Source organism: Tetrao urogallus, assembly GCF_951394365.1.
Source record: "Tetrao urogallus genome assembly, chromosome: 16".
Classification (NCBI taxonomy): Eukaryota; Metazoa; Chordata; class Aves; order Galliformes; family Phasianidae; genus Tetrao; species Tetrao urogallus.
Genome location: NC_136829.1, coordinates 14,462,695 through 14,486,868, shown reverse-complemented (window position 1 = coordinate 14,486,868; position 24,174 = coordinate 14,462,695). Strand labels below are relative to the sequence as shown.

Genomic DNA, 24,174 nt, shown 5'->3' with positions numbered 1-24,174 from the left:
GATTGCTGGAGGAATGTGAAGATGAGAGCAGCGGCTCCAACAGCTGTCCTGAAACCCAGAAAGCAAATGACAGGGAACAAAAAAGCCTGTGGAGCTCAGCACGTGAGGACCGGGTAGGGCTGGGCCAGCTGGGACAATCTGTGCACACACTTTCAGCCTTATATTCCAAAATACTGTGATCCTTCATTAGACAAAGTATTTTGTCCTCAACAACCCTTGGAAAAGAAAGTCAGGTATGATGTTCTCTTGTTGAAGGGCAGAACAAAGTTATTTTCTCCACTTAATTTTCAGTTACCAGAGCCAGCTCTGGTGTCAGGTTGACAGTGATGTTCTTATACAAGGCGTCATATGTGACATTAGGAAAGTAGTTCAAATTATTGAGGCCATCCAGAGCTTGCCTTTCTTTTGACTTCCTCAGCAAGGCATACCTGTTCAGAGAGAAGCAGAGGCCCATGAAACAACGTCACATCACCTTCTGTGAATTCCTGGCATGCAGGCATTCCCAGCATCACAAAATTCTACACTTTAATGAAGACGCTGTTTGTTCTCCAGTTCTTGCCCAAAGTCTACCTGGGCTCAGGGAAAGCTCCAGCTCCTGGCTGAGGTGGAAGTCCTCACCATTTTTAGGAAACCGGATCATGCACAAAAGCAGATCTAAGGGTGTTAGTCTGAGTGATGAGAAAGGAGATGAATTGTATTTTGGGGAAGGAAACTGCAACAAGAGCAGCTTCAACCAAATTTAGAGGAAACATGATTTAAAAAAAAAAAAAAAAAAAAAAAAAACCAAACAGAAAACAAAAAAAACAGCAGTCTGGTGGCAGGATAGGACCCAGCCTCCACCCTGCAGTACAGCTGTGTTGACACCTAGCTGCACTCAGGGCAAGGGGAAGTCAAGGGGAGTTGGAGCAGGAAAAGTACTAAGAAACAGATACGCCAGGAGGAAGAAGGAGGCTCTGGGTCACAGCAAAGGAGGATGCGCCTAAGCTAGCTTCAAAGACCTGATAGCATCAGGAAATGTCAGCATAACAAAATGTTTCCATGGGAAAGTGGTAAGGTCACCCTGCTTAGGTGGGCAACACCATGGCAGAAAGCAGGAAGGGCAGCCTTCAGAGGAGCTGCAGGCACACTAGGATCCCCTTGCCTTCACATTAATGTGTCAGAGCAGTCCCAGCAGCAGTTTGTCTCTCGTCTTCTTCACAGCTTACAGTTGTTATTGCCCTTTAACAGCTGCAAGGAGCCCTGTACATACTGTAAATTTCGCTAAGGTCTCAGGTTCCTTAAGAGTAATAGTAAAAATCACTTGCCTTCCTAGGAACTGCACTTCTCCTCGATGATGGTGGGGAATTGATTTGTATCTCCCTGTGTCTCCTTCTGGTCGAGTCACTGAATAGCCTGCATACTGCACTCTGCATTGGAAAGGAAAAGAAAAAAAGTCTACTGTTGCACATGCTGTGCTGTGAACACTGCCAGCATGTACAATCAGTGCACTCATGGCTTCTACAGCAGCTTTGTCTTTCCACCAGGCAGATACACTGTGCAAACCCCCCACCTCTGTCTATGCTGTGCCAATCTCAGCACCTCAAGGTACCCAAAGATCAGCTGGGGATTGTTTGACATCACCACCATGGAAAACTGCAAACAAAGCTCATTATTTCACAGCCAGTCTTCCTCAGTTTGTTTTCTATCTGTAGCCTGCAGTGCCACCCACCTGGACCTATGTCAGCCAGGCTGGCTCTGCCCAGCTCAGTTGAGCACAACACAGCAAGGATACAACAATGCTATGAGTCTGATGCTGCTCCTAGCACCATGCTCAGAAATTTGAGTTCTTGGAATTTCTGTGCTCCACAGAGCTGGCGGCAGCAGCGTGTTGCACAAAGCTCTGTTGCTACCCCATTACAGGGTTGCAGGACACAGGCAGAGACATACCTGTTCCATAAGTCGTCATCCTCGCCGCCCCAGCCCCAGAAGGCATTGGGGAAACCATTGATCTTCCAGAACTGCTCAACAGTCAGACCGCTCACCCCACCGAAGAACTCATTATAGGGAAGCCTGAGCAGGAGAGAGAGGTCAGGACCAAGGCATCAGCCACCACATAGCCCCTGCCAGAGCTATGAGAATACTCTCCTCCATTCTCCTTTTAATGTTTTACTTTACACTCCTGCCTTTGATAAGAAAATCTAACACTGCTCCTTATCTATTGCTGCAGTGCAGAGGAAGAACAGTGCTTACAGGTACATGTACTTGTCCAGTTTGGCAGCAAAGTGTCTCGGCATCTGTCCACACCCATAATAGTTGCGGTCATTTTCAGGTATGTGGTCCACATCATGGAAAATGAGACAGTCCCAGTCCAAGTCCTTCATCGCTTCCCGAAAGCCAACATTGAAGAGCATGGCACGATTGAAGGGCTGAGTACCAGCCTAGAGAACAGAACAGAGGCACCTTCAAAGGGAGTCCCATGCCATGCAAGGGCATTCCCACACAGACTGAGGGAGCTGAAGAGCAGTCCGATCCCCAGTCCACTGCTCAGAAAGAAGTGATATCTTGGAACAGACAGATTAGTGGGATTAACCAAAGCTTACATACCAGGAATGTACAACAGCAAAAATAAAGATGTGAAAATTACTAGTCAGATACTTGAAAAAAAAAAAAAAAAAAAAAAAAATTTTAACAATCTTCACTGGCTACTACCCAGAAGAGCAAGGACAACTAAACAAGAAGGCATGTCTACAGAGTAGATGAAGCTGTATAGCTCAAGCAACAGTTCATACGCACATCAAATTACAGCCTGATGTTCCACATTGGTGGAAGCCTCCCAGAGATCACATGGACCAGAGCTGAGCACATCCTTGAGGCCCAGAAGATGCCACAGACACACAAAGGTAATGTGGAAACTGAAAATGCCTGCTTCAAAGATGTCTTAAAAAAAAAAAAATAATAATAAACTCCTCAAGTGTAGTGTTTTCAAGAAATTTGAATGTCTGCTTTATTTTTTAGATTAAAAGCAGTCATTTTGGGACAACATCTTTGCCAGTTTTAAGATGGGACAATTTAAACATTGCAACATTAACACCAGAGGTTCAGAAGTTCAGATCTAGCAGGGAGTTCCCTCAGGACACAAAACAGAACTGTGCTGGCAAGCTGCTGCTGCACTGACACCAGAACATACTCACCAGCGCTGCCCATCATGACCACTTACTTGTTCCACGACATAAAATGCAAACTGTAAACGCTGACGCTGCAGCATTGGAATAAGGTGCCTGAAAAGGACTGGAAGATGCTCATAGCGATTGCGGAATGGGATCAGGATCGCCACCTGAGGAGGAAAAAAGCTCATGCTGCAACCCAAGAGCAGCTCCCTGCAGACCCCAAACCAAGGAGATGCCTGCTGGCACAGCATCAGCACTGTTCTTCCCTGTATGAATGAGTTGACTCCCACGTAGGGCCGGGCAGCCTGAATGCCTTCCCACCCCCATGTCAGGGCTCTGGTATTCACTTCTGGGGGAATTTCTGCTGATCCTGCAAGGCCTGCAGCCCCCATCCCTGTGCCCCTGCCCAGCAGCACAGAGGCAGCAGCAGGACAGCTACACTGCGCTGTGCCACTCCCTCTGGGTAGATTCCCTGTCACCTCTCCTCCCCAGGGAAACTCCTTCCCACACAGGACAGGAACATGCTGGATGCTCATCAGTGGGAACCAGGTGGGCAAATTCCTTGCAGCCTCTTTACAGCCTTTGCAGAAATCCAAAGCTGACTCATGTGTCATTAACACAGCCATCAGCAGCAGCATTTCTTCTGCAGCTGCTGCAGTCCCACCTCCCAAGAATCCTCACACCCACCACTCTGCAGCACATCAGATACATAGATTCCAACATCCCCAGTACCCCATTGCCCTGAGGTGCTCCTCAGTGCCCATTCACCTTCCAGCGAGGCAGGCAGTCGCTCGGCTTCCAGTGGCCTCCCAGCTTGATGGAAGGGTCTTTGGAGAAGAACTGGTGGATGTCCTCCATCGTAATCTCGCTCATATTTACATCAATGGGGCCCTCTGGGGAGGTGGCAGGAGGAGGGGGTCAGGAACCATGCGGTGCCTGCCTGGCCCTGCCATGTCCTCAGCATCAAGCACAGATGGCTTCTTCCGTCCCAAGACACTGGGGACAACTAAGGAGCCATTTTCCCCTTTTCAGAAACATCTACCTTGCAAATGCTAATTTTCCAATTAATATTGCCTATGCAGGAGCATTACTCCTATATACTGCACCCTGCAGCCTGTGCTCATTTTGCAGTCAGGAAGCTGGAAAAGGGCTGCCCAGCTTCCTAACTGCCTAGCAGCACACAATTCCCCTTTTGTGCGTGTTTACCAGGCAATAAGCAAGCTTCAGGAGGGAGACACTCCTCCAGTGTAGCAGGAATTAATATCTGCAATCATGTAAAAAAAGATTTCCCAGGAAGGGACAGTTCAGAACAGTGCTATCATTCATCTCTGGAGCACTGTGGGATAGTTGGGACAGAGTTGAACCAGGGTGCTGCAGAGTGCCATAGTGTGCTGTGCCATGATAGGTAAGGGGCACGGAGCTGCTGGGCATGCAGAGTACTCACTCATAGAAGGGAGCCTCTCAGGACAGGTGTGGTTGGGGAAGTACGTAAAATCTTCAGGAAGAAAGGTTGTAGCTTGCAGAAAGGTTTCATTGTGATTCAAGTCAAGAGGATAATCTGGAGAAGTGGGGAAAAAAGGAAAAGAAAGTCTACACCAATTTGCCTGTCCACCATTAGCAAACCCCAACACCTTGAGCACATTCCTAGTGTCACAGGGGTGTCCTCATGAGGCACAAGCCCCTGGTTTGCCACAATGACCCAGTGCCACAGGTGCAGCCTCAGTGCCTTGGGTGAAGCCATGCCAGAGAAACTGCCAGCTTCCTGATTAGACTGTTGCCTTCAGGCATCACAGACAAGTCAAGGCAAAGGGGTGCAGTGAAGAAGAAGCTACTGCATCCTGCAGGGCTCAGGAATACAGGGCCAGCATGGAGCCAGATGCGGATCACAGGGTTCATGCTGAGCTTCTACACCCCAGCAGGCCACAGCCCATTTCTCAAGCATTTCTTCCTCCACTTCCTTTCATCTTCTGGTGAAAGCCCCTGAACTTCTGGCACCTCCAGCTGCTTTACATCTTTGCACAGTTATGAAATTCCACTTTCTATGTCTACCCAGTCATTAACTTTGTATATGCAGCTCCAGCCTACCACAACTTATGTTCCCAGCACAAGAGAAGTTTCCTTTCTGTAGTAATGCATCAGCTGTCATGGGAGGATGCTGCCTCTCCACTTTCTCAGCCCTTTCCAAGGGCTTTGTCCCTGCAGCAACTACCTTATCCCAGGCAGCCCCATACCCCAAGCCCACTAGGACACTGGAATTCATCACCTCCAACTCCTGCCCTCTCCTCCCTACATATTAGTGATACTGTCTAGATTTTAATAAACAGATTCCCATTAAGCTCATACCACTGCAACATGCTCTCAATGCTTGATTTCATTGACAGAGTGAAACTCAGCTCTTGTTCCTTGCATGGAGTGCTTTGTTTGTTGCTGAAATATGACAGGATCTTCCTGGCTCACTTGCACAGAAATTTATTAATGCATCTACTATAAAATGCTTAAGAAGTCATAAATTACTTCTTCATTTTAATAACGGGGCAAAAAACACAGCAAACCATGAATATAGCGGGCAAAGTAGAAGGACTTTGTCCTTGCAGCTGACCACTCTGTGCTTTGTCACCTTGCCATTCAGTACCAAACACCACATTTAAGCCACCTGCCTAGAAATTAAAGCTGCAGGGGCTGGAAGGCACACACATCCACAAGCCAGCTCCATACAGAGATGCTGCCTTTCATTGCCTCACTGGGGATGCTCAAAGAACGTTAGTAGCTTCCTGCCCACTGGGTGCTGGGACAACCAGGAAGGAGCCAGTCTCCTCATGCCCTGAAGCCTCTGCTACCTTCTGATGGCTTATTTGCCACGTGGCCTGCATGCACAGCGTGGGTCCCTCGGCTCTCACACAGCAAGAAGATTTACATCATCGGATATACACAGCATGCCCGCAGAGATCATGCTGAGGGCTCTGAAAACACTCAGAGAGGAAGATGCTGACCCAGTGTTAGCACCGTAGTTGTGGTCACAGGGCCACATGCCCTGACAGACGCTGCCACAACCACCTGCTCTAACCTCACAGTCAGGGGAGAGCCACACAAGGCTGGTGTATAGCAGATTAGAGCAGAGAGGTTGTCCATCCACACCTGCAGAGCTGCTGTCTGGGCACAGCCAGTTCTTTCGGCAGCAGCATTTCACTGCCCACTTCATAGAGCTCAGACCCTATGACAGCCCACCAGTTAGAGGTTCACATCACCAAAGCACCCAGTCTCCTTCTCTCTAGTTTGCAGCAAGCTCCTTCCTCAACAGGCATCTTCAGCTGACATTTCCAGCCCCAAACTGAGCAGGAGGGACACAGCATTTTACAAATAATAATAAGAAAACACAACCCAGGAAGCCATCCTGACCTTTAAAGCTCCCATAGCTCTAGTGACACACTGCAGACTCATGCTGCAGCTCAGCACATGGAGCCAGCAGCAACATGACTGCGGGTGACATGTGGGTGCCAGGAACGCATCCTCAGTGTCACACCTGCTAGCCCCAGCTCCGGAGCAATGCCTCATGCCACGTTATATACAAACAGTACACTTCTGTTGCTGCACTGTATTTATAGCAACATTTGGAAGCCTTTCATTAACTGTATGTTAGGGGTGGGAATGGCCTGGGATCCAATGCTGCCTCTTGGATCCCAGTGCTCTACTCACAGTCTGATCAAGGGCTGGTGGCAGCTCTTCTGCTAACTCACTGCAGTTCACCCTGTATTGGGCAATGAAGATGATGAGCACAGGCTCCTCCATGTGTGATGCCAGGACTCTGTGAGCCTGTATAAGCCCAAAAGTTTTGTTTGTTTTCTTTTTGTTTGTTTTGTTTTTAAATCTGAAACCTGATTATAGAATGGTTTGGGTTGGAAGGGACCTTTAAGATCACCTAGTTCCTGCTAAAGGGTCTGAGTTTGTTTATCCTCAGAGTGATTGAATCTAACATGCTGATGTGCCAGGAAAGCAAAGAGACTTGCAGCTCAATATCCACTCATTTGAGGTGTATCAAGACTTACTTCTACCCTTTATTTAAGTGAAACATTTGAAATAAAATACACACACACACACACACACACACACACACATATATATATATATAAAATAGTCAAAACTCCCACCCTGCATTTATCAACATAAATTATTTCCTTCAAGGAAGAGAAGTTGAGTTCAACCTTATTTCCAATTGAAATGGAAGTTTTAATTAGAATAATTGTTAAAGAAATACCTGAGTCATTCACACTGCTGTTCCTCTTGGCATAGGCACTGCGGACCACCTGCTCATACACCTGAGCTCCTATTGTTCTCATGTTTTCACGAATCATGATACCTTGGGCTTGCATCATGAAGAGGTAGGTGTTCACTGCAAGAAAAACAAACATATTTCCATGAGCATTACCTGTTGTAAGCAAGTGAAACACAAAACTTTTGAATGCTTTCCTACTGCCCTGAAGCTCCCTGCTGCTGGCACAGCTCTAGACCACACACGCTGGGGTGACCCAGGTTCCGTGGAAGTCATGGCATGGGCAGAACACGTTTGCAGCCAGTTGATGAGCTGACCCATTAGCCCAGTTGCCATTGGTGTCAGAGGTTGTATTATGTCTTCTGCTGTGTAAGGACAGGCATTTAATTCAGAAGTGAGCCAAACTAGTGCCTCAAAACAGGATACATAAACGTGTCTCCTCCTTCTGCCCATGTCCAACTCAGTGTGTTTCCCATATAAGTAAATATCTCACTCTATAGCTTAGGTGCTTTTTCATCAGCCTGCTGCAGCCTGCCCCAGCACACTACCACTATAGTACCAAAGGGCCAGCAGCAAAAAGAGCTCATTTAATGCTTCTTCCCAGCCCCTCCTGGCCTATCCACTGCCCTTCAAATGTGCCAGTGATGGAGGTCACAGGAGTGCATAATGCAAATGCAAAGATTGAAAAAGATGAATTTGCCTCAAAGTTTGTCAGAGTGTATTCCCCAGCAATTCAGCCTCTTCCTGCCCATGGGATGGGTGACACCAGCACAGCAGCGAGCAGGAGCTGGAGTGTAAAGAGCAGCACAAGGACTAGCAAGGCACACCTCCACCTTAGCCATCACAGTAAGGATTCAAGGCTTGCCATTTCCCTTTCCAAACCCCTAAAGGAAAAAATCACAAGACAGGGCACAGCCTCTCCTTGTTTGCTCAAGGCAAGCCAGAGGATAGTTGGAGCTGCTGGAGATATGTACCAGCACCAGGCTGCAATAACAGCAGCCAGGCCCTACCATGTTTGCACTTCACAGCTCACACAGGGCCAGAGTCAGTGCAAAGAACAGCTTGCTGATGCTGAACAAGTCATTTAGCTTTCTACTCCATTATGCCTTCTATTCACTACATAAAGTGACATCAGATTTGGCGAAGCATGAAGGAATGGAAGAGACACAAATCAGCATCCAATCCCCACCTAATTTAAGGAACAGGGGGTTTGTCCAGCGCTGAATGTAGTGTTTGTTTTCCCCATTCCCTAACGGGGGAGATGAAGCATGGCCTCACAGGAGCCCATATGACATGACTTGCTCATTTTGACTTTCATGAAATTGCAGTGGGAATCCTTAACAGATTGTCACAGCCATTACCACCCTCAGGGGAACTCAAGTGAAAACAAGCCTGTCTTTGTTCCAGGCAGCACTGCCTTCTCCGATGTTCACTGCTTTGCTAAGAGGGTCGGAAGCCATGCACCAAAGACCCCCCCAGTACCTCACTTCCCCAGCTGATGCCATGGACCCCACACTATGACCCAGTGCCATTATACACACTCATTCCTGTGTCCCAGGAAATCACATTTAAAACACATTATTTGTAACATTTCACTCTTTATACCCGCACAGTGCCCAAATCAGCTCAGTGCAGCTGCCAGGGCTGTACTCAAAACCACACAGGCCCACACTTCCCTTGGCTTTTGATTGTAGTGGGAGCAGACTGTAATTGCATAACGCACAACTCAGCTGCCTCCAAGGCCAGAGTCGCAGTGCCATCAGCATCATTGTCATCATTGGCTGTAACCATGGCCCCTGCACTGGGAGCAACATGCATGGCTGAGCCAGGTTTCAGCTAGAAAACAGTTCTCTGCAATGCAAGATATGGCTAATATAATCACATCAGACCACATGGGAAATTACACTAGCATTCTCTCTTTATTCAATTTGAGCACACAGCACTTCAGACCACATCCACAGAGTGTTTGCAGCCAGGCTACATCACAAAAAGCTGCACAAGGACAGGAGGGGATCTCAACCACCATCAGGAACTCTCCCCACCCCCCACCCCCCCCAATGCATTTCCAGAAGACCCTCATTTATTCACATAGAAAACAAGCAATATTCAAAAATCTGTTTGCCCAAGTGATTGAGGTAACATTATTCTCATTAATTTAAGGGACAAGCCAATCCTGCTGGGATGACAGGGTCACAGCAGCACCCAGAGACCTGCACCCTCCAACCCACACCTCAGTGAGCATACAGAAGGGGTGGGGGGGAAAACTGGTACTCAACAACCCTGGGGCAGCAACATCAGAGAAGTCCAATTGCAGAAATAAGCACTGAAGTCTTACCCTACTCATTTATTAGCTGGTATTTTCAGAGCACTTCTAATTAAGAAACAGCTGGCTCCCTCATGGAAAATTAATTTCATTGTGATAACACATACAAGAAATGACAGTAGAGCAATTTCTAGCACAGCAGTTTGTTTGGGAGAGTGCTGAGCATGACCCAAGCCAGCTGGAAACACAAGTTTGGGTCTGAGCCGCTCAGGTCCTGTTCCTGTTCCCAAAGGACCAGACTGTCCCCAGCTCAAGGACAGCAAGGTCCCAGGAAGAGGGACCAGATGGATGCCAGCACTGTGCCTCCGTAGTGGTATGAGCACCCAGGCTTTGAGGAAGAAGCAGTGCATCTGTCTCTGTATGGAGATTTACAGTTTTCTGTCACAGTCAGCACTGAGGAGTTGCTCGGGGGTTCCTTTCCCTCCGGATGTAACGAAACATATGGTCAGCCTGGGCCCTGCCCTTGAAGCAAGTGCTGGAACAACAAAGCAATAAATTCTAACCACACACACAACTCATTTGGCACCAGGAGAGCACATAAAGCACTGGATTCATACAGCATCAGACACTTGAGATGAGAAGGAAGATCTGGAAAGCCCCAGGGCACTGTCACAAAGCTCCTCCAGCAAATCCCAATACAGCCTCATCAGCAACATAAAGCAGTTTTCAAACCACACTCACACTCAGCCTCTAAGGAAAAGGTAGTTACAATAGACAGAACCTCTAAACACATTAATGAGGAAGATGGGCAGCACAGCATCCCATGGATAACATACCAGGAGACCTAAGGCTCCATTAGCCTTCCTGTGCAGCAGCACTGTATTCCCAAGTATACAGTGCCAGAACAATTAAATAAGAAGTTCTGATTAGTTTTGTATAATTTAACACCAACACTGCAACTTATCCCTTTGCCTATAAATAGCACAGTAAGGAGTTACTTGATAAGTTAAACGGCTTAAGAATTAGCAGGGCAGCAGTACCTATCAGGTAATTACAGAGCAGTGTTCCCAACCTGGCTGGTTACCAGCCCTCACATGCACCAGGCAAGGGGGAAGATCAGAAACTGCAGTGGTGTTTGACCCAATGTTTGGAGTTTGCATCTTGAAGTGGTAAGAAAAATTTTAAAAACTGTGAAGCATGAGGAAGCCAGATTATTCTAACACTCCCTAGGTTCTTAATCTAGACATTAAGAGGGCAGCTTTACTGGTAGAGCCCCAGGCCATTGTTCACTGCCTGCTCCCTGCACACACCCCATGGGATCCACTCCTTGTTGACTGTGGGGCAGCCTGTACAGCTGGCCCTGATTTTCTAAGGACACTGATAACCGAAGGCATTTGTTAGCTTATCAAGAATCAGGTAGCCTTGGAATACCAAACATGTTTGATATTGTTTCTCTCCCAGAGAATGACCTCATTAGAAGTATTTCATCCTGCTATCCGTTAACTTACTGAAAGCTCACCAGAGCCATCCCATCGTATGCTTGGCCTGTGTGATGCTTTCCTGGCTACCAGCAGGGTGCAGAACACGGGAGTCAGTTTGGTGAGCCCTGTCACATGCTCCTAATAAAGATCAGCTTTTGTCACCCGCTCCTGTACTGCCCCCTAGAGTGCCCTAACACCCAGGAACATCACACTTGCCAGCAGCAGTGCTGCTCCAACAGCATCCTGAGAAACTCCAAAACCTTAGCCCAGAAGCAATATGAGTTAAGTGCCCCAGCATCATAAACCAAGTTTATACTAACCTTCAGTGTTGGGAGCAATGCTCTGTAACAAAGTTACATATTAATCTCAGTTAAGCAGCAACTATGCTGTTGTTCTGCTTATAAAGAAGCAAAATTGCTTCTTCACAAGTTTTTGGATATATAAGGTAAAGTATTCGCAGTTAGACCAACAGTCATATATAGACTAAAGAACTTAACTCATCCAATTGGTGAAGGAGATCTCTGGCTGTGCAGCGCTCCCTCGCGAGAAGTAGCCTAGGTCCAAGAGATGTCCTCTCTTCAGTGGCTAGGCCTTACACAAGCCCAGGGTAGCTCCACCCCTTCTGGGCCCATGGGGAGCACAGGCACAATTTCCTTGTGCCAGCGACACCCCTTCACTAGGTGCTCAATCATCAGTTCAAGCAGTGACCTAGCAGCTCCTCTACAGCTGTTCAGTGAGTGAGCTCAGCAAGGGATAAAGGGGGCCTGGTTCAGAATCAAGCAAGGGGCAATGGGAACATTGCCTACAAGCAAAATCTCAGCCTGTGAGGGACAGGGAGCTTACAGCTGCCACACTGCCATCCATCAGGTTTTGCTGTTCTATACCAACAGGAAAAAGAACTGATACAAGCTCAGCCTGGGGCACACACTGTGAATCATAGAATCGCAAGGTTGGAAATGACCTGCAAGATCTTCTAGTCCAACCACCCTCCCATTCCTATTACTACCACAAGCTACTAAACCATATCTCGTAGCTCCTCATCCAGACGCCTCTTGAACACTGCCAGGGACGGCGACTCTACCACCTCCCTGGGCAGCCATTCCAGTGCCTGACCACCCTCTGAGAGAAAAAGTTTCTCCTCATGTCCAACCTAAACCTCCTCTGCTACAATTTCTGGCCATTTCCTTGGGTCCTACTATTTGCCTGGGAGAAGAGCCAGATCCTTTTTCATCACAACCCCCTTCAGGAAGTTGTAAAGTGCAGTGAGGTCTCCCCTGATCCTCCTCTTCTCCACACTAAACAATCCCAGCTCCCTCAGCCGCTCCTCATAAAACTTGTGCTCCAGACCCCTCACCAGTTTCGTTCCCTTCTCTGGACACGTTCCAGGGCCTCAACGTCTTTCTTGTAGTGAGGAGCCCAAAACTGAACACAGTACTCAAGGTGCGCCCTCCCTCACCAGAGCTGAGTACAGGGGATGATCACCTCCCTGCTCCTGCTGGCCACACTGTTTCTAATGCAGGCCAGGATGCTGTTGGCCCTCCTGGCCACCTGGGCACACTGTCGGCTCATGTTCAGCCGAGCATCAACCAACACCCCCAGGTCCCTTTCCTCTTCACGGTCATCCAACCACTCATCCCCAAGCCTATAACACTGCATGGGGTTGTTGTGGCCAAAGTGCAGAACCCAACACTAGGCCTTGTTAAACCTCATCCCATTCACCTCGGCCCAGCAATCCAGCTTATCCAGATCCCTCTGCAGGGCTTCCCTGCCCTCAGGCAGATCAACACCACCCCCCAACTTGGTGTCATCTGCAAACTTACTCAGGGTGCACTCAATGCCTTCATCTAAGTCATCAATGAAGATATTAAACAAGATGGGCCCCAGCACCGACCCCTGGGGGACACCACTTGAAACAGGTTGCCAGCTGGACTTAACTCCATTGACCATCACCCGTTGAGCACGGCCCGCCAGCCAGTTCCTTATCCAACGGGTAAAACTGTCCAAGCCACGGGCAGCCAGTTTCCGCAGAAGGATACTGTGAGAGACCCTGTCAAAGGCTTTGCTGAAGTCTAGGTAAACTACATCAACAGCCTTTCCCTCATCTACCAGTCTGGTCACCCAGTCGTAGAAAGAGATGAGGTTGGTCAAACACATCCTGCCTTTCATGAACCCATGCTGGCTGGGCCTGATCCCGTGGACATCACGCACGAGCTGTGTGATCTCTCCCAGGAGGATTTGTTCCATGACCTTCCCTGGCACTGATGTCAGGCTGACAGGCCTGTAAGGAGGCCCGGATCCTCCTTACAGCCCTTCTTGTAGATGGGATGTGGATGAGCTTCCCATAATCCCAAAGTATCATCCTGCTTGTCCTACACTGGGACCACCCCTCATCACCTGGGGACTCTTTAGTTGCCAAGAAATTGCAGAGTACAGCTCCACAGACCAAATGACCACAGAGGGTGAGCACTGGGAGTGACACAAAACTATCATCCCTCTTTCCCCACAGAAACTTGAAGGTCACACAGCAGCAACAGGTGTTTCCACAACGCACACACCTGTTTACCAGGGATCTGGAACACTCATTAGTTAATAGAGGAAGTAGGGCTGCAAAACAAACAAGACACACAGACTAAGGCAGCCTCCCCGCCATACTCCTGCTCTCCCTCTGCAGCACTTCCAAGCTCCATGCTGTGAGGGAGCAAACCAAGAGTTGTCCAAAAGGGATCAGCAGAGACTTGCCAGATAGCTAGCAAGCCTGCTGAGGGCCTTGAAACACCAAAAGTAGCCTGAAGTAGGTTGCATGGAACTACAGACACAAGATATGCAGTGTGCTTGCACTGGAAGAGAACCAGAAGCACAGGCATCTGCTATTTGAGAACAGTGCAAGTCAATTCACCTCAAAGCAGAAGCAGTATCTCTTTCCTCCATAGTAGCCATCAACTCACCTCCATGCTGCCTACTTGCTACCTCTCAGATCATACTCATGGTCACCTTTACAGAGCTGGAGCCACGCACCTGCAGCTGCCTCACTTCTGCAGAACAGCAGGACAGAGAGAGGTTACTGGAATATACATACATATTTTTCTTAATAACAGTGAAGATTATTTGAATAGCCGGTGTATTGTAAATTGTTTGCTTAACACAGTTGGGATACCTTTTCCCACAGTGAAGGCAGCACACACATTTACAGCAGTGACTGCACACACAGGTACAAAGCCGCCAAGAGCACTGACACCTCCTGGAACAACAACAAAAAGATAACCTTGCAAGAAAGGGACAGTTATTCACCCAGAACCGCTTCCCCTGCTGGTTCAGAGAGACCCTGAGTGCACAGTCTATCTAACAGAGGATGGAAAAAAAGGCACTGAACACACCTCTATCCACTTGTATCAATAATTCTATCCTTTCCTGCCTGCACAGAAATAAATACTGCATGGTAGGCTTGATGCTAGCATTGCATCCAACACTGTGCTACTGCCAGGGACCTGGTGGCAAGTACAGGCCCTTGGGGACTCCAACACTTTCAGCTCCCAGTTCAGAGCAGTTGGGTTTGGTGGGGCTGCCTGTGAAAGCTCTGAAGAATGTTATCTGCCACAAGGACACAACAAGCTCACAACAAATATCAGCTGCTCATGTAGAAGGTAGAAGCCTGCGTGCCAGCAGCCTGCAAGCATGAAGCTTCACATACGGGAAAATAGTTTCAAACTGAAAGTGAGAAAAGGAAAACACCCTCCCTAAAGTTCATCACAACACTGAGCAATTATCATCTCCGTGCCCCTGCATCCCTATCACTGGGAACTTTTCCTATCTGATTTCATATTTGGTCAGTGATGTCTGATATGTGCCTGCTGAGCTACTGGGTTTCTGAAACAGAAGCCATGGGACCATAGACACATGATGGTCTTGCTCAGTAGCTGGACTCCAGACCAGCACATTCAAGGGCTTTGATTCATTTCAAATAAGGAATGAGCTTAGCCCTTCATTAAACACATAGCATAATCCACCCAAATCTCATTAGCCAAGAAGCCCAGTGCTTGTCTCACTAGCTGTGGGTGACATTCCATCTGTGAGCACAGCCCCACCAGCACCAAGCATTGGACACAACGTTCACCCCTGCTGCTCCAGCACTGTCTCATGAACTCAGGGCACAGAAATCCATAAGCTTCTTTTGCAAGGCTCCCTAAGTAATGAGGGGAAGCGGCCCTGAGAGGTGACTGCAGGACAACAATCAAAGCACTGCCCTGGCAGGAGATACCATTGACCTCAACCACAGGAGGAAAAAGAAAACAAAACACCACAGCATGGGCTAGGGGAGACCTGCTCCTGAGGACACAGCAAGTTTTTATTTGAGCCAACAGAAAGTAAATAACACAGGAATCAGCACAGCTACCACCTATCCCAGGTACCAGACAGGGATGTGGGACACACTCAGCAGCAGGGCTGACCCCAGAACAGCAGCCCCTGCTGAGCCCATCAGATCCCTGCTGCATCTGTGGCTCCCAGGCTGCATGCAGCAGCAGCATGTTCCCACAGCCATGGTGAATTTACCCATGCAGACACATCATGGGCCTTCTGTCAGCATAATTACCTTAAAAAGCTCAGGCATGGATCCTGAAGGAATGCAAAGAATTAAAAAAAAAAAAAAAATAGGCTTAATTTATGAATAAAGGAAAAGAGTAGTGGCTTTAGGCACAGTCCTAAAGCATGTTCTCAGGCAATGCAAAAAAAAAAAAAAAAAAAAAAAAAAAAAAAAAAAAAAAAAAACCACACAACCTTCACAGGATTTCTAAAACAGAAGCAAATATGAGATCTCCTTTAATCAAATGCTACACAGGAAGGCTCAGCAGAGAAAATCTGTTCCTGAGCATGTGGTGCAGCCGGTGCAATAGAAATCATCTTTTTGGCATTTGTATCTTCAACCAGAGTCAAGAAAGAGCTGCCTGCAGAGTAACAATGCATGATAAATGACATACAGTTGAGCACTGCAGGGGCATTTCACTGCTTCAGAGGCTGCTGCTATAACAATCTTCTCTGACTCAGCAGCTGAAAGGGATGCTGGGAAGGAAGCACCTTAAAAAAAAAAAGTCATGCATTATTAATATGAATGCTGGCAGCAAGATACCAGTTGGAAAAACACTGAAGGGGAAAAACATGACTGCAGAAGAAGAGACAGAGCTGCATGTGTTGGAGCATTTCACACCACCCCAGCAGTGGGCTCTGGTCAGGTTGGCTGCCACTGCCTTTACACATGCTGCTGGAGCCATAGCCAAACATCCTCCCCCAGCTCCTTAAGACTGGGAGTTTGGGAGAGGGACCTCACATGCACAATCCCCTCCAGATGGTTGCTGCAGTCCCAGAAGGAGTAAGCAAACACAGCAAATCTTGGACATAGCTCAGGTGACCTGACACTTCAGTTTGGGGTTTACCTGCTCTGGCATATGGCCCTTCTATTTGCCTGCGATTCATGCATCACCAATACCTTTTCTCATTTGTTTTCTGGGTTGTCAACTCGCACTGACTAAGCTCCGAGCCCTGCCACCTGCATCAAGTCAGCAGCAGTGATACAAGACAAGGGGTCCTGGTGTAACATGCCCAGCTGTTTGCATGACACCACACAGCTCAAGCCCAATGCCCCAGTGATATTCCAGGCACCATGTGCAGGAACACTGCAATGCTTTCCTGCTTTCAGAAGTCAAGTGAATCAGTTAATTCCTGCCTACCTGTTGCACTGCAGTATTTGTTTTCCTGGTCTATTCTGTATGCTTTGTTGATTTTTTGGTTGCTGTTGTTTAAGAGCCCAGAGGCACCTTGCCAACATCAGCAACCATGTAGCTAATTCCAAATCCTTGTGCAAGATGCAGCATACTCACAGCCACTGGTGAAAGAAGGCCCTACACCCAAGGACTGCACAATTCTGAGGGCAGACACTGTGCCTGCATGGCAACCCATTAGACCTTCAGCAGGAGCACACTGTCAGCACATCAGAGCATTTAAAGTTCCAGTGCAGCCCAGCCTTCAGCCTCTCCAACGCAAAGGAGGCAGGCAGGTGCAGTGCCAGGATTGAAGAGATCCTTCTGACTATTTGTTTGCTAATAGTTTTCAAGAGAAACCAATCAATAAGCTTGCCATAACTCCCTAGATATGTAAACAAGCCCTGGCAGAACAACGCCCACACCACAACATGACAGCAGCACAAAGGATTTTTCCACCATGTTTGCTTTTTTCCTGTTAACAAATGTGCAGAGACACTCTCCATGCAGAAATACTCCAGTCTTTACATCTCAGGTCAGGAAGACAGAGAGAGAGGAGAGCACAGCTCTGCAGGCATTGCACAGCATCAGCACAGCAGCATGCTCCCCTTGCCAGGCAGGGATTCAGCCCTAAACCAGCACCACATGGCTGCATCCCCACTCAGCCAAGTGCTTCCAGCCAAAACACAGTTAAAGCAGCTACTAACCCCCTTGCAGTTTCTCTGTATCTGGGGTTTGATGTTGGGGCTCAAACCAGCCTATCATACAGCTGCAGTACTATTTACAAGGACTGCCACAAAAGATTACTACAGCTCTGACTTCATACTAAGTGTCCAGTCACTACAAACACAACAAACCTGCCACAGCTCACTTGATCAGTATAGGTTTAAACAACACCAGAAAGACCCAGAAAACTCTTTTTGTAAGTGAACACAGGGCTCTGTACTCTCCCGGTCACTCCTGCCTTGTGCCCAAGCCCACAAGTGCATTTCCCACTCTTCCTGGGCCCAGCCAAGCAGCAGATAGAATGTCTCCAGAGCCATCCTCCTGCCATGCACTTAACAGCACCCTCCAGATTTCGGATCTACCTTTCCTCTAAAAATAATAGTGGCTCTGAAGCAACGCTAAACACCCTGTGTTGTACAGCTGGAAGAGTAGCACGGTTAGGATGGTACTTCACAGGTATTATAGTTGGAAAGATTATTACGGTGAGAAAGAAACAATCAAGGAAGAAATGCTTAACCATACCCGAGGATCTAGGCTCACAGTGGAAAACTCTAAAAAGGAGGGATCTCCAGAAAAAAAGATCCTTCCCCAGAGGTTGTCAGCCCTTAAATGGGGTCTAGGAGGTGTGGAGCCTGTTGATCACACAGCTGAATTGCCTTCACCTGCGCTCCCAGGGCTGACCCAGTCCTTGCCTCAGGCGATCAATCACTGGTTCAGGCCATGACTCAAGGGTTCATATACACCCTGCCACTTGCCAAAGTGCTAGATTTAACAAACACAATTTAACATTCTCTGTTAAAACATATATCCAAGATTTTACTTTTTAAGGAGAGGTGAGAGCCTCAAAACACACATTAACCACACTAATATACTGATGCTCACAGTGCTGCCAGACAAAAATACAGCCAGAACAACCTGAACGCAAGGAAAAGCTAAAATGGAAATAAACCTCACAAAAACAAACTAGCACAGTTTTTGTCAAAGTAAACACATCCTATTGCAATACTACTACTTTAAAAACAAAGCTGGTGAGGAAAAGGTTTCTTTTGCCCTGGGGAGTTTTTCTCCTGGGTTTGCTTTGCAGTCTCAGTGCTACTACAGCGGGGTTCTGCAGAGCTGATGCCATGGAGTCCACCTTGAGGCCCCCATGAGTTCAGTGCATGCAAAGACCCCATACACTGTGTGGATATTAAAATGCACCAAAACGGACAGCTCTGACAAGCAAGGGACAAATAGCTCCGCACAGCCTCAACTCCATTCCCCAGGGGAACACGTCCTAGGGGATGCTGGCAGAATTCATGCAATTAAAGAGCACACCTGAGCCAGCAGTACAACACAAGCAACAAGGTACAACACAGCAGGACCAGAGGTCTCCTCTCCATCCTGAAGCTACTTGAGGTGACTTGGAGCCTGTTGAAACTAGATGGCTTCCCAAGCCCACAGTGGTCAGATTTCCTGGAAATCCAGGCTGGCAACACTTTTGTTCTAAGTGTTCATCCACTGCATATCACTGAAGTTCTGACACAATTAATTCACAGGAATTAACCTAGAAGGCTTTGTGACTTTCACGAGTCATGCTCACTATAGCAATTAGACACACCAATACAATGAGAAAGGCGTTACAACAGAGATGTGATGACAGAAGGACAGCATGATAAAAAGGTGCTATAAAGGAAGGGAAGAAGATTGCTCACCTGTATCAAAAGATTCTAGGTTGATAGGGGAAAGCCTCACCAACAAGCGATCTCCAGAAAGAAATCTTTCCCCAGTGGCAGTGAGCTCTTAAATGAGGTCTAAGAGAGGTGCAGCCAGGCTCCACCCCTTCTGCTCACACAGCTGAATTGCCTTCACCTCTGCTCCCAGGGCTGACCAGGTCTTTTCCGTTGCCATACACTCACAGAAACAAACCACTGAAATGTGAACTACTCTCGCATCACAGATTTAATCCAGGCCCCATGCTATTGACTCGTGCCCTGTACAAAGGTCTGGAGCAATTCCCAATAAGCTTGGAGGAAGTAAAACCCAACTCAATTACAGCTTACCTACAAAGGTAACAAACTTTCACTGAACTTAAATTCTCTGCATTACTTTCCTAAAACAGATTCGGGAAAGAAAAATACTTGCACGGACCCAATTTCAAAAAGATTTTAATAAATTAAAATAGAGGCCCCAACTTCTGAAGAAGGAAAAATTAGAAGCAGCCACCCATGTGCTAGGCCTCAGACCTTTCTCTTTCCAGGTATCTGGTGATTACCTGCAAAGGGTATTAAGGGCATGGTTTAAGAAGTTTTAAGAAGTTCCTACTGGTGATGTGAGAGTTATCAAAATGAAAGAGAAGTACAAGCATCTTGGAAGAGTCTTGCACCTGGAAGTAGTAATATAGAATTTCCTTGCTTTCCTGGTTCCTGTTATACAAGCACAAAGCCAACAAGGAAAGACACTTTTAGTAGATTCATATGGGTCAACTGTAATGTGAAAAGCCATGACAGCCAGAGAATCTTACCACAGCTCTTTGAAGCACCAGCAGCCCTCTGAATGAATTCCAGGAGCACAAGCCTCCCAGGTTCGATTAAGGAGAAGCAGCTTTTAGAGGCAACACCTGTGTGGCAGCCACCACTTGCACCTGCATCCTTCCAGCCCAGTCTCTAGGCTGCAGGCAGAGTTATCGAGCAGGCTGATCCCTGTCAGATCTCAGGGAGGCCTTACTTATTCCAAAGATTATTTCAGTGCAACTGCTCATAACTAAATCAAAGCCTGCTCCCAGCCCCATGCAGCTTACAGCCCTCCACATCAGACAGGCTGCAGCATGAGGAGCAGCCCCCCGTCCTCACGGGACAGAGGCACAGTAGCAGCCCCGCGGCCCCTGCATCTGGAACAGCCCTACCTGGCCCTGAGCTCAGCCAAGAGCAGAACAACTGGTGCCTCACAGAGCTCGCAACAGCCACAATGAGACAGACCCACATAATAATCCCATTTGCACCAGAAACTAAAGCTTGTGAGCACCAAGGAACAGTGTGGGGCAAAAGGGGACCTGGCTGCCTCTGTGCAAGCCACTCAGTGCCCAATGGCTTCCTAAGAGGACATTGTAGGCCCAGAACCAAGGACATGAGTTCTTGCAGTGCAGCTTGAAGAAGGAAACAGTCAAGCATTTTATTTGTGTTCTATTTTTTGTTCTGTTTTGTGTTATTTGTGAAGAGATGCTGAATGCTGACATTGGATTGCTCTGTAAAAATCTGTGGTGACAAAAAATTTCAACTTCATAGGTGAAGCCTTGCTTAGGGACGTAAGTGAGGAAACACCCCAGGCACAAAGTTAGCCAGAGACACACAAACAGTAGTCCCAAAAGCTCTAGGCTCCCAGTAGGTGCCAAGTGTAGCTCCTGCCCACAGGTGCTGAGCTCTCCCACTCATGCCCTCAATGATTCCAAACAAAATTCTTCCTCATGTTTCCATCATGCACAGCAAAGACTCAAGCAGTCAAGGGTAGGCCACTGCCGCTCAGCCTGGGGCACAGGACAGCAACATGTAATGTCGATGGGGAAGTGGCACCTGCTGGCATCTGAGCCAGGCTTTACCTACAGAGCACCAAGAGCCTTTTTACTGCTTCTCCAGCCATCAAGCATCTCCCTCCATCAAGCTCCTCACCAATATGCTGAGACAGCACCTAGAAGTGCAACTATCCCAGTTTTCTCCTGGCACTGGGACACAAGTACTCCAACACAAACCTCAGCAACTCCACAGCATTTTCCGCCCAACTCATCCCCATCCAGAGCCTGCACCAGATGTTATGGACACCTCTGCTCTCTACCAAGGTGACTGTGTCCTCACATAGACATCCATCACAACCACTAGTTTCCACCTGGCCCTAGGACAGACTGCCCTCAGCTCTTCCTGCTCTTCCACAAGCCAATGGTTGCTGTAGGAGCACTTTTTTCATCAGCTTAGAACAAATTAAAGACCCTTAAGACTGATTCAAAATCGTACACAGCTTCCTCAGCTTCAGGTCCCATTTATTTGGGCTATTTTTTTAAACTAAGGTATGACCAAGAAGTGGGATTAATCACATCTCAGCCTGCACTGGGCTCTCTGCAGACAGCCATCCCAGGGCTAAGGCCTTATACCACGTCTGGTACTTCCCTCATCATACACCATTTGCTCAATTTATTGAGGTCTGCAGCACTGTTCACATCTTATGAGGACAAATAGCTTTTCTTTCAAGTTCTCTTTACCATACTGGCCTAAAAATCAAACTGCCTGCAAAAGCAGCAGGATGATGAGCACAGCTGCCTCAGGAACACTGGTCTGGGCTACCACAAACTGATTGTTTTTGGCTGAAAGTTGGAGGGGGATGCAGGGAGAAGAACAAACAAGAGCCAGACCTTCTGAGTCATCTATCTCCCTGTCAGGTGACAGAACAGCACTAACATCCACATGGACCACCTTCAAGTCTCTACTTCATCTCTTAGCATCTCAGATGGTGAAAGTACAGGGTAGAATGTGAATGTGCTAGCTGTGGTCCAAGCAGGGAAAAGTTCTGAGAAGACAGCTGGTTTTACACCAAATTTTATATCCTATGGCATCTCCAGGAACACTGCTCAACCAGAACAGTACAAAGTGGATGAGACAATGTAACACCACAGCTCTCAGGACAGATATCTGTGTGCCCTGCACAGGACCATGGGATGCATCTGTGGCAGCACAGCCACAGAAACACCAAGCAGCACTTGGGGGGTGGGGGGGGGCACATGACATCACCTGTACAATAACATCCTCAATCAGATGCATGAGAGCCATTTGACCACTCTAAAGCCAATCCACATGACAGCTGCCAGCGCATAAGGACAGCAAAGCCCTGGGCCACCAAGCCTCAGGCCTGGGACAGTAGTCCCAGTCAGGTCATCCTGAGAACGAGCATCCCTGCTCACATACTTCACTTACTAACAGCACCCCACTCTGCCCTGCAAAAGGCTCCCAGAACCCAGGGGCACCAGTGGGACATGCTCTCTAAATAACGATCACTTAAGCCACATTGAGAAACATGCACAAGTCTCCCAGTAATGTCCGAACTCAGGACGGCACGAGCAATATCAATGACATTTCAAGGAGAAAATTCCATTTGCAGGATTTTTATTTCTTTTAAAATAAATACCCTTTCAAAAGAATCGTCACTAAGCGCTGACTTGAAGGCCACGCTGACCGTGAGCCTTGGCTTCTCGCAGAAACGCGATACACAGTGCAAACACAACAGTTGCTTTCCCAGGCATCAGTATCCCCGCCCCCCACGAACGGGCACAGTCCTGCAGGCAGCGGCGCGCGGTGCTGGCCATCTAGGCTGCCGTTCCATCCACCCTTCAAGTATTGTATACAGAAAAACAGCGACGAGTACCCATCCTTCTAAAATACATAACTCATCTTTCTGTTTTACAAAAAAAAAAATAAAGTAGGGAGAGTTTTGATCGCGAACACTCAGACGTCTAACACATTGCCTCTTCCCAAGTATGAGGCAACCGGTGGGCTTGGGGCTATCTTCCCAGCTCCAACGAGATCAGCACGTTCGGATCGGGCTCCGTCCGCCAGCCCAGGACAACCAGCCCCGGCCCGCACCTCCCGTGAGTCACGGGAACGACCGCGCGTGCCCACGGCGGAGGAACGAGCCCGCTCCCACGCACACATCCAACGCGATCCGGGGGGAACCCCTCCCCCGATCCGGGCTTTTTCCAACGCCAGCGGCAAGCGGGGGCGCGTAGCCCGGGGCCGGGGCAGCGCAGAGTGGGGTACCAAGAGCACCGCACCCCACTCTGGCCCTCGAGGAATGCTGCAGCAGCCGTTCCGCATTACTCAGCATTTCGAACGGAGAAGCTCCTTGGCTCCACCACTTACCGATGCCCGGCGCCACATAGACGAAATAGAGGAAGGAGGAGGACAGCGAGAAAAGGAAGAGCACGGCCAGCAGCGAGCGCCGAGGCAGTAGCCGCCAGGCACCGCGGGGGCCGCGGGGCCACCGCATGGCCGATGTGCCGCCGCCCTACCGCTCACATGCGCCGAGGCCCGGCGGGAAGGGCTGCACCGCAGCCGCTCCAAGCCACCGCCCGCGCCCAGCGCCGCCGCATGAAGGAGCCACAGCGGCGCGGGGCGGGGCGGGGCGGAGCGAGGACCGGCTGCAAACTCCGGCCCCCTCTGCAGAGTACGCTGCTGGGAGGGTTCCTCGGCAAGGGACGACGTGCGCAGCCCGCCCCTCGCTCGGTTCCCACCAATAGCTTCCCCGGGGAAACAGAGGTGGCCCTAGGACAGTCGGTAGGAGCCCCACGACACCACGATGCTCGGACGGTCAGCGGTGGCCTCGATGCCAGAGCTGGCCTTGAGGCAGACAGGGTCTTGGGGCACCCTAGTGGGCTTCTGGGACACAGAACACCAGTGATGGCACCCAAACACCAGTGATGACCATGGGACAACTGATGATAGCTTGATGATGGGACAACTGAGGATGCCTAGACATGGTCTAGGGATACGGGGATGGCCTCAGAATATGCAGGCATTGTTCT

At 48.6% G+C, this 24,174-nt stretch overlaps 1 protein-coding gene across 1 annotated transcript; it reads right to left on the bottom strand.

The window, feature by feature from the left end:
* Window positions 1-280: 280 nt before the first annotated feature.
* On the bottom strand, window positions 281-23,639 carry B4GALT5 (beta-1,4-galactosyltransferase 5; the record flags this gene model as incomplete). The annotated part of the gene is made up of 9 exons (XM_079543322.1): window positions 281-428; window positions 1,305-1,406; window positions 1,927-2,049; window positions 2,230-2,417; window positions 3,197-3,313; window positions 3,915-4,039; window positions 4,591-4,704; window positions 7,399-7,533; window positions 23,513-23,639. 9 exons carry the CDS (start codon window positions 23,637-23,639, stop codon window positions 281-283), a joined length of 1,179 nt encoding a protein of 392 aa, XP_079399448.1.
* Window positions 23,640-24,174: the final 535 nt, after the last annotated feature.